This window comes from Vidua macroura, chromosome 1 (genome assembly GCF_024509145.1).
Source record: "Vidua macroura isolate BioBank_ID:100142 chromosome 1, ASM2450914v1, whole genome shotgun sequence".
NCBI classification, from domain to species: Eukaryota; Metazoa; Chordata; class Aves; order Passeriformes; family Viduidae; genus Vidua; species Vidua macroura.
This window is the reverse complement of record NC_071571.1, coordinates 15,313,426-15,324,346: the sequence shown is the minus strand read 5'-3', so window position 1 is coordinate 15,324,346 and position 10,921 is coordinate 15,313,426. Positions and strand designations below refer to the sequence as shown.

Genomic DNA, 10,921 nt, shown 5'->3' with positions numbered 1-10,921 from the left:
TTTAAACTGGATTTATGCAATTCCAGCTGAAAAGAAATGCTTGTATGAGTTCTAAGTATTGACTCCTGCAGCCTTGAAGCCTTTTTCTCCATGTCTTTTTCTGTATCCCACATCTTTGTCTCTTCCTGCTCTGAACTGTATTTCTCCAGACCACATTTTTCAAACAGACTGATTCAGCTTTCTTGTACCCATCAGGTCTAGTATGCCCCACATGCATTTCATATGCTTTCCTCCCTTGGGGTTTCTGCTGGAGTGAAGAAAATAACTGTTGTGGTGACATGACTTCAGGGATGTATCAAAACAGATTGTGTGTGTTTTATTGGAGAGTTATTCTGCAGTAAATTAGGTCTAAATTTATCCCTCTTGCTGACAATGCTGGGCTTATATTCTGCAGTGTGTTCCCACTGCAGCAGCTCCCTCACAGCCATAACAGCCCTCCCCATGTTTGGATGGCAAGAATGTCCCTTCCTGCTGTGCATGTCCAGTACTGCAGAGTGACACACATGGGGTGGGCAGGTGGCTTCTGGCCTCTTCCCATCCAAAGAGACCCTGATTTGTTGCTGGCCCCAAAAGCTTCACCTTACAGAGAGACTGTAGATTCATTTATCTAAAAAGGCCTGATGTTGTGTCTTCCACTTTTAAATCTCACTCCAATTTTCACAATAGCTCATTAGTATCATTGAAAGCCCAAATGAGAATTAATCCTGAAAAACCATTGTATTTGTTGCTTTCAAAGAGCAAATATTCCATTGTAAAAGGCCACTCTATTTGGAGCAAGGTAGGGTGATGTTAGTCTTATAATTGCAGACTGGGCCTGTCACAGAGGCTGCAGCCCTTAGCAGAAACAGGCTTTCACATGTATAATGGAGCTTGGCAGACGAACAGTCATCTCAGAGTAAGAGCCCTGCCAAAACTGAGTGCAAGAAGGTCATCTTACTATGCAAATACTGCCATTAGGAGAACATCTCTAAGTGTTCCCAAATGCATTGGATGTCTTTTCTCCTTTGCCGTTTGAAGACATGAGTCTGCTAATCTGGCTTTGTTTCTGTAGAGAGCATTTCAAATGAGCTTAACCAAATGTTGAATAAGCATTTCTGTATCAGTGCTAGAACTCCAATGTCTGTTCCCCTCAAAAGAGTGACCTGGCCTGTTAGTCTGGCACTTTTGTATCCTTGGTTTAGATGCTGAGGGCATGGGTAAGCTTTCAGGGAATATACTGAGCCATGCAGAGGCTCCATGTCTTGTGGCCTGGCTTTCTCCCTCCTTCCCCGCCCCTGTCCTGCCACTCCCTGAAACAGTGAGCACCTGAAATTTTGTGGGGAATTCTGTTAATGTGAATGTGTCTGGCCTTAGGAAAATCAGGTTTCTGAAATGCAAATCCATTTTTATTCTTAGGTCAACCTGTCACAGAACACTTCAGAATTTTATGTTCTAACAGTTTAGATGGCAAAATATTTATGATCAAAAAAATGTTACTGCTTTAGAGGCATCTTCATACACCATCAGTGCATTAAGCTTAAAAAGATACAGCATTATCCTAGAGCACACTAGCCCTCAAAAACTTTATTCCTGTTGATTTTTTGCATTCATGTGGAGTCTGTTTGGAAATACCGGAAAAGGCTTAGCAGAAATCATAGGTGTTGCTGGCACAGACTCCTTTCTTGGCTGGACTAGCAGCTCGAGGAGGGTGGGCAAGAGAAGTGATAAAAGATTCTGCAACACAAATCCACCCACTGGGGCCAAATCCAGAAGTCCTTTCTTAGCCAGTTCCCTCTTGACATGAGTGTGGATGTAGCAGATGGACACTTACACATAGGAGCAAAAATTTCCCAGGAGGATTTTTATGCTTTTTGTGTTTGAATGAAGACATTCACTCACATCAACACCAAAGTCCTGAGGATGAATGTTTTACTCCAAAGTGTGATATTTTTGTGTGGAATTATTTTCATGCTCGGCTGTTTAAATGTGAGAGCAGTGGGAGTTGAGCCTATGGGAGGGACGTTTAAGGTTAGCACAGATACTCAGGTTGTGTAAGAGCAGAAGCAGCACGCGGCAGCACGGCTGCAGTGCCGGTTTGTCCAGGCCCCTCTGCGCCTGCAGACTCCTCCCTAGGTAGCCCTGGCTCCTACATGCCATGACCGTGCACATCAAGGGCAAGTCAGGTGTCTGCAAGATGGCACTGGGCAGGCAGACCTCTCAGGGCAAAGGCTTTTCGTTGCAATCCTGTCCCAGAGTGACGAGGGTGAAGGAAAAGGCTCATGTCTGCTCACCTCATGGCCAGCAGTGGGATAAATCCAATTAAGAAATCTGATAGAAGAGTGTCCTCAGGGATTTGGGAAAAGGAAAGCCAACCTGTGGTATGTCCTGTGAACTGGCAGAAGGGAGGCTGGAAGTGAAGAAGAGTGTTAGTAAGCCATTCCAGTGCTTTAGTGAATAAGGTTGAAACATGAGCTGTAGTTTTGCAGACTGAAGCAAGACAGACTAACCATGGTGATGCAATGCAGCTGTGCTTTCCTGTTTTCTGTTGAATTAATCTGAAACTAAGGATTTGCAATCAAATGAAAAGACCCTGATGACTGCATGGCATAATCACTCCTTCAGCCAGCCTTACACACCCTGCTAGGATGCTTAAAGCATTTACTGGTCCTTAGTGTTCAGTACAAGGGGGAGAAAATCTTATGTCTTTTTCTTCCTGTCAAAGCCCCTGAAAACTGGAAGTAATCACTTAGCATTCAGTGTGCTTGTTCCTACCTACCCAAGGCCTTCCCGAATTCTATCTATAATGCATTTGATCAGACTTGTTCCTGAATTATACTGGTAAAAATACAGAATTTGGGTCAGGAATGCAATATGTATCTTTAATACAGCAAGCTTTATCAGCTTCTCTTTTTTTTAAATAAAAACTAGGGGAAAGATGTGTCATTTCCACAGCTAGAAATATTGAATGGATTTCACAATACATTATTAATAGTATTTTCTTGATTTTTTTTCAGATACATATGACCCCACCAAAGTTGAAAAGGTGTGAGATTAATGAAGAGGAGAATAGAGAAATTTCTGCTCTACAAAGAATGTTTCACTGATTTTTTCTGGGTGCTTTTTGTTTGGTTTTTATTCTTTAACATTTGGAAATTGTCTCCTTTGTGATGTTCATGGTGTACTGATAATGCCTTTACCACTGCCACTAGGAATTAGCTATTCATGTCTGAAACTGTTGCGGAGACCACAGAAAAATGACTTCTACATTGGAACCATCTGGTTTTGTAGTGTTTAAGACAATACCTACCACTGGCAAAGAGTTTTCATCTGAACTTTGTTTCAGTCTTTAGCAAGGATAATGAAATGCATCAAGTGAGGTGTTACATTGGTGTAAATGTAAACGTGGGAAATTTGTGAAATTATTTTTAAAAGAATGTGAATCTATAAGCTAAACTTCTAAGTATCTACATTCTAAACTTTGTTTAACTTAAGGGATTTTTTGCCATAAGTAGAAAGTGCTGCTGCACTGTGTGGGGGAAGGAATGTGAAAGAATGGTAGCAAAGACTGATTGTGAAATTCTCTCTGACTTCCAGAGTTTGAATTTACTTGGATTAAATACTTACTTGCCACCTATAAAGAAGAAAAACAAACCCCAAAATCTTCTAAAAGATGGAAGACTTTTGTAGTACAGTGTACAGAACATGTAATTATAGTAGTTGGCAACTATGTTTCAAACCAATGCAAAGTATACCACTGGCTGTTTTGCACTCAGTATTACCTGTTTTTGTTTTGCTGTTTAGAAATTCTTTATATGAAAGAATAGTAGCTGGTTTAAAATAGCCCATTTTAACAAAGTAACTATATTTCTTGTTACAGAATACTATCTATTTTTCTACGATGTAAACAATTGCTAACAAGTGGCAAGTATAAAGAAGTATTATTATTATTATTATTATATTTTAAGAAGACTTATTCCTCTGAGTGAAGGTGCCCCAAGCAGATTTCACTTGTATATCTTAATGCACACACCATATTGCCACTTACTCAGTAGTGCTACCTTATTTTGCTCTGAAAAAAAGCCATCTATCTATCTATCTATCTATCTATCTATCTATCTATCTATCTATCTATCCATCCATCCATCTATCTACTACAGAGTTAGTTTCTAATTTTTCCCACTCAGCCCTTGGATCGTTCTTCTTGGAGCCACTTTCTGAAACACACTGAGAACTCTCCAGCCTGGTGCTGCTGCCATTCCATTCCAGGGACGCTGATTACCCAAAAGTGGGTTTGGATCTTTGTCCCAGTGTTGCTGAGTGGCTCAGATAAAATACCTGCTTGCTTTCTTGTACTTGTTCCATTTTACAGATTATGTGTTTGGATTAGGCCAGTGCACAAAAGTAAGCAAAAGTGGATTCTTCTTCCCTGAAGTCACCAGGTGTTGCTGGGGAGAAGTTCAGGTGTCTTTTTGATGGCATTTAAATACATGGCTTTAAATATATTTTATCTGCACACACAAATGCATGAATTACAGAATTTATAATAAAGCCTATGCATTCTGCCCTTTGATCCTGAATTAGCCTGCTAAGTATCTGTGTCTTAAAAGCCTTTATGTCCATTCCTGTAAGTTTTTTCTAAGTACTTGTGTACTAACATTTTTCTGATGACTTGTTCATGTACTTCACCAATCTATTCTATTGGCCTTTTCTGGGTTTTAGCATAATTTTATTTTTAAAAATCTTGTAATTTCTTGAAATATTTTTTCCTAAGTCTGTAATTTGGAAAGAACGATTGGGAAAAACACTCATCCTGTGTTTTGGCAGCAAGAGTTTCTTGTCTGTAACACATGATTCTGTTACATATGGACTATTTAAAGCTTGCTTGAAAAGAAAATGTGGTGTATAATTTATTTTATTAACTCTTGCACATGCTGTGTAGCAATACTTGTTGACAAACTGTTCCTACCACTCTTACTATATTCACCTCTCTTCATCACCATCTAGGACGTCCAGGGACTTGTAAATAGCTACAAAACATGTTTCTCCCCACCTGAATCCTGCGCATAAAAAACAGTTCTGAAAGAACTTCATCAATTATCATCTTCCCACTAACCAGTGAAGCTGAGATGCATAGCAATTAATTGAAAGTTTTAGTTTAACCTTGACTGCAGAAGAACTGTAAATTGTTCCATATAAGCATTCCTATTATCTTCTGTTTATGTCTACATGGAACAAAAGTTTTCTGTGCATTTTATTTTCTTCTGCTAGGAATGGGTTTATTGATTCTGCAATGTGTCTGTTTCATCAGTCATGTCAAGTAATTACTTTTCCAAAGCACACAAACATCCAAGATCTTAAAAAAAAAAAAAAAAAAAAAGAAGAAAAAGAGGCAACAATATTGCAGAGAAAGTTTTATCAGCCAAAATCAAAAAAATTAAAACCTAAAAAGTGGGTAAGCTTTGTTTTGCAGTAGTATGTGACTGACCAGTGGATGAAGGAGCAGAGTTAGTACTCTTTTAGAAATGGTGTATTCCTCTAACAACACTGGCCGTTTCATTTGATACTATGATACAGACAACTGAGAAATCCATCGGGTACAGTTTTCTGAACAATTTTGCCTCAGTGTTTCTACAGTGTTGATGCCATGGGTCAGCTATTGGAATGGACTGGATTGTAGCATAGCTGAACCACCTTTCCAGAAACCTTTTGTCAGTTTGCGGTCAACAGAGAGCCCCTTTTATGCCTGACGTGGTTAAAAGCCAGTGAATCGTGACTGCCTGTCTCAATGGGTACATAAAACTGTCTTGGCAACAGCTGTCACTGGTAATGGCAACAGCAGGAGCTCAGGGCTGAGCGGGTGCAGAGGTGGAGGATGCAGCAGGCTGCTTCCAGTGCCTTGTGCAATGCAAGCACAGTGAAAAGTGAGGAACTCTGCCTTTATTCTAGGGGGAAGAGCAGAGCTAGAACCTCAAAAACTACGTTTTTACAACGTGCTGTGTATCCAGCTCGTGCTGCTGCTATGCTGTTGTAGCTGAGGAAGCTGAAGTCGGGGAAAGATACTGGTTTAATGAGCATTCTCAGAAATTCATGCAAAAAAACCCAAACCTGACTGATCCATTCATTTAAAAAAATGTTTAATGGGGATGCTCGGGACCTGGATGGCTAAAGTGGACCTGCCATCTCCTTCCCTTTACCCTATTGAAATCCAGAAGGGACAGTCACATCCTGAGGGGCTGGTACCAGTAACAGCGGCTGGTGGCAGGGAGATAAAAACAAACACGACATTCCAGGCTCCTGTCTCCTATATGAGAAAGAGAAGCCACCCGTGAGCTCCGGGGCTGCTGAACTGTCCGAGCCCCGCGGACGGGGCTGGGCGGCCTCTCCCGGTACGGCAGAGGCAGGGGGAGCGGGAGTGGCACCGGGACTGGGATGGGGAGCGGGGGGCGGGCGGGCTCTGCCCGGGGGCGACGCATCTCGGGAGGGCAGCGCGCTCCCTCCTGCGGTTCCCGAGCGCCAGCAGGAACTTGGTTTCCCTGAAAAACCGCTGTTTGCGGGTGCCACGCATCCTCCTTCCTAGAGTCGTCTGGAACTAGACAAAGTGCGGCCTGATCAGAGCTCTTCGGTGTTTGAAATGCCACCACCACCACAGCCAAAGGAGGGGATGGGAAGGCAAAGGAGGGAAATGCCTCTGAATGACTTGAGACCTCCGGTGACAGAAAAGCCCAGTGATACATTACACCTGACCAAGCATCACTCATCAGATATTAACTCAAGAAACCTTCCCCAGGCAAAAGAAGGGCTGTTGTATTTCATACCACAGGTTTGTCTTTATTGAAAACACCAGCATCATGTATCAAAATCATCCTGTTTCCTTGACTCAACTCCTGATGTGGGGAGCAAGCCTTTGTACTGAAACATCCAATGACTCCAGGAAGACAGGAAGGACAGTAATGCTTAAATTGGTAAAGTCACAGAATTAACCTCTCACTCTTAGAAAATAATCAGTCCTATCAAAGCTTATTTAAGGATAAATACTGGAATTTTGCAAAATATTTCTGTTTAGTATCACACATCAATATAAATATCTAGAGTCAACATTCTATTGCCTTTGCCACATAGATAGCCAGCTGAAGATTAGTTTTATAGTGCTCGACCTTCTCTTTGGGTTAAAATGTTGATATGTTCTTCACTGCCTCTTTTCAAAGGAAAAAAAAAAACAGTGAAGTGATTGGGAGAAATGCAGAAATCAAATGTTCTTGCATTTTAAATTATAAAAGTTCTTGCAATTGCTAAGTGGGTCCTTTTGTCCAACTTCAAAATCTGATAGGCAAGTATATGTGAGAAATGAATCTTTACTTGGCAGGAGCCTTTAGCTCAAAGAAGATAGACAAAACAGTGCTAAAAGGAATGGAGAGAACTGACAGCTTGTTAGACTTTTGAATGTTTTGTGTGAAGCTGTCCTTTTGGAAGACATTGGTATTTTCTTGGTTGAGGATCAAACAATCCCCTAATTTCCCTCCACTGGCAATAAGCCACAGTGCTGGAGCCCTAATTTACTGGAGTGGGTTTTAATTACAAGTGGAGTTTACAAAATTTAGACTTCTATTCTTCTACATAATCCAAATAAAGGTTCAAGCTGAAGATTTCATGAGATGATGAATATATCACTGAATTAATTAGAAAAAATGGAAAATTGTGATTTCTTACTCAAATTTGCGTGAAAATGTTCACTGTCCCTTCCCTGTGGACTAAATGAAACCTGTTTACAATCAATTCTATTTTCAAAGAAAAAAATATTTCAAACAAAGAAAAAGGGAAATTCTGATACCAATAGCAAAGCCCAAACCACAGTGCTACCTCCCACCCATGCTGTAAAATATGTTTGCAATATGGCATGCAGAGCTGCACAGCAGGGAGAGGGTGAAGGGAACTTAAATCAGAATTGACCGACACATGGCTGAGATTAGAAATAGAAATGAAATTTCCCAGCCAAGAGAAACCACAATAACATACATATTATAAAATGAAGGAGGAACTTTCTACCCTTAACAGTCACAATCTCAGCTTTCTTCAGAGCTCTGGATCAAGAGAGAAAATAATCAGAACCATTCTGAAAGCCATTCCTGACTGGAAGGAAAACAAGGAGATATATGTGCTAGACAGTGAATCATTATCCATGTGTCTTTGTCCTTATACAATACATATAATTCTCCACACTGACTTTTAAGGTACTGTGGCCTTTTTCCAAAACTAATACTTTGTCATTGCCTTAGTTTTCTTCTCTCACTAGTCCACAGCCAGATTTAGTGGGATAAAAATAGAGGAAATAGGCGTAAGCAATTATAATACTATTTATATTATATCAGAAGATGAATGTGTTTTAAGAATTTTCTTAGTTATTTTTTTTTTCCTGAACAATGCAAATACTGTTTCTGGGCTTAAAAGTAAACCAGAGGGGTGCTTTTATTCAAGATGAGAAATTTTCCAAATAAAGATTTTGCATGAGTACACTACTCAGTGGTGTTGTTGATGTAGTTAACATGAGGTAAAATGGAGCATGTGCTCTGATGTTTGCACTGCCTTCAAGAAAGATAAATGTATTGGTGAAGTGTTAAAACGCTGCAGTATTCTCCAGGAGTCTGCTACTTCCAAACCTGGTGTCTATAGAATGTGGTACAGATTTGTTTCTTACTTTAAAGAATTTCTTTCCATATCCACACTGTCTCAGACCAGCACAGACATTAATTTCCAGGTTGTGTTCTGTTTGTTTGCTACCTGTAGGGTGTGTTCTGCCTCTGTGCAAGGGCAGATTCCTCATTTACTGCCTGGCAACCAGCCATGTGCTCTGGCCAAACCTACGCCATCAGAGCATTTTCCACTCCATGTCAGTGTTTTCCCCTCCCTTTGCAAAAGTTGATATGGCACTGGGATAGTTTACTTTGGCTGTGTTGCAGTAAAGAATGGCATGTTCTGTATCTGTGCTGATAGGACTTCAAGAGAGCTAAGTTATCAAGTTAATACAATGTTTTTCCCCCCAGGCAAAACTGTAGGTTGCTCATGGCTAGAACGTGCAGCTCTGTCTTTTCTCACTGGCTCACAAGCAGGTTAGACCTTACTGTCACACTCACATGTATTGCTGTCTAGAAGCAGTGGATTCATCCCAGTACCTCTCACGTGTCACCAACAAATTTGTGGAACAAAAGACCCAACAGATCTGGGGAGGCTGAAGACAGAAGTCATTGTGGCAGTTTTGCTCTCCTCTTCATCATCCAGCCAACCTGATCTCATATACCCTCTCCTTTCCCACCTGCTTGAACTATAAAAATCTCTAGTCCAGTATAATCCCACCTTCCACCCAATTTGAGTCTAGAAACCAATTTTCCTACATTTTTTCTGCTGGTAGGAGAATGCTTGCAGCTCTTTTCAGTTGCTGATATATGGGGGTTTTTGTTTCTACTCTTTAGTTTTGATCCCTGAATCAATCCAAGCATGTTGTTCATTACTTTTTTCATATGTACATAACAGAATGGGCCCATTTGCTTTTAGCTACAAAAGGCAGAAGTCCTCAGGGTCCAAACTCTCCTGTTACATTGAGACCCAACATTTGGAAGAAAGGGGCTGGCCATATGTTGGGGAACCCACACACAGCCTCATAGGAAAGATGAAGCATAGGAGCTTTCTGCACTTGCTACCACCCACCCTCTCTGCTGTATCAAGGCCGATGCTGGCCCCTCCAGCAGGGAGACATCTCTCACTTTTGCTCTTGGATGTCACCTGTCCATCACTCTCATGGCATGCTTCAGGGGACATATGTCCTGCTTGCTGCTACCAGACAGGGTCTGGGGCTGGACAACACAGTCTGTGTCCCTGCCAAGCAAATCTGTCAGTGCTCAGGCTCACCCTGGCCTGCAAAGCACATCAGTGGGAAAGTGTAGTGATAGCTAAGGGTGAGCAGAGGTTGCTCAGCTCCCACTCAGAAGTTTCCTTGCTAAATCAATCAAAAACCCTCTCAGATGCACGGCTTCCGTTCACCCCCTCTCCAGCACTAACTGGGAGAGCCACAAGCTCACTCACCCTTTGCCACTCTAGCTCACACATGCCTGACCCTTGATAATCGCATAAGACCCTCAGCTCTTATCTTACTCTATGCACACCTCATCTTCTTTATCTTTCCCACTGACCTCTCCCAGCCCCTTGGTTTGACCTTTCTGGGCAACAATGGTATGTTACCACGTTCAGTTAAAGCTATTTTATCTCTCAAAATCGTCCCTTACTTGGGGGAAAGAAAAACAGCCCCCTGGGGAATCCCTTTGCACCATTTATGCAGTGAGGTGCTAGCACCAGCCTGCAGAAGTGTGATACCTCAGGAGATGATGCAGAAAGGAAGGAAGCCAACTCCTTCCTTTTATCCCTTAAAAGAAGATCACTTACTGTAACAATAATTAAGATCAAGGCAAATTCCTGGGGAAAAAAAAAAAAAAAAAAGGGAAAAACCCTAAAATCTCTCTGGGGTGCTCTACTATGCTCTGTAGCAGTGTATTTACAGGCCAGCTGTAGCTCACTTTGCCATCAACAGCCAGTCCCTGGGAAGGGGTGGGCAGATGTTGCCCTAACCAGGGAGCTTCAGCTTCTCCTCTTAGCCCTTCCCTACGTGATTTAGTCTGCAGCATAATTAGACTTTCCTTCCATGTACTGCCCCAGGTACAGCCTTTAGCCTTTCAGCAAAGTCACAACACCAGTACCCTGAAACCCACAGAGCCACGAGTGTGGTGACCTGGCCAGCTCACATCATTTGAAGTGGCAGGAGGTTATGACATTTTTTGGGCAGGAAAGCTTGTCATTTGTCCCATTTTCTCATTATTATTATTGTAGCGTAATGTTTAGAGTATAAAGGAAGTCCTCTGCTCTCCCAGTGGTGGGTCACACTATAAATACCCCAGAT

General features: G+C 41.6%; 1 protein-coding gene across 2 annotated transcripts in view; it reads left to right on the top strand.

The window, feature by feature from the left end:
• Positions 1–4,873, top strand: part of JCAD (junctional cadherin 5 associated) — a 28,971-nt gene extending 24,098 nt beyond the window's left edge. For both annotated transcript variants that reach the window (XM_053986728.1, XM_053986719.1), the window contains one exon: positions 2,994–4,873. In XM_053986728.1, coding sequence (XP_053842703.1) covers positions 2,994–3,028 — 35 coding nt within the window. In that variant the 3' untranslated portion in view covers positions 3,029–4,873. The remainder of the gene's footprint in view (positions 1–2,993) is intronic.
• The last annotated feature ends 6,048 nt before the right edge of the window (positions 4,874–10,921 follow it).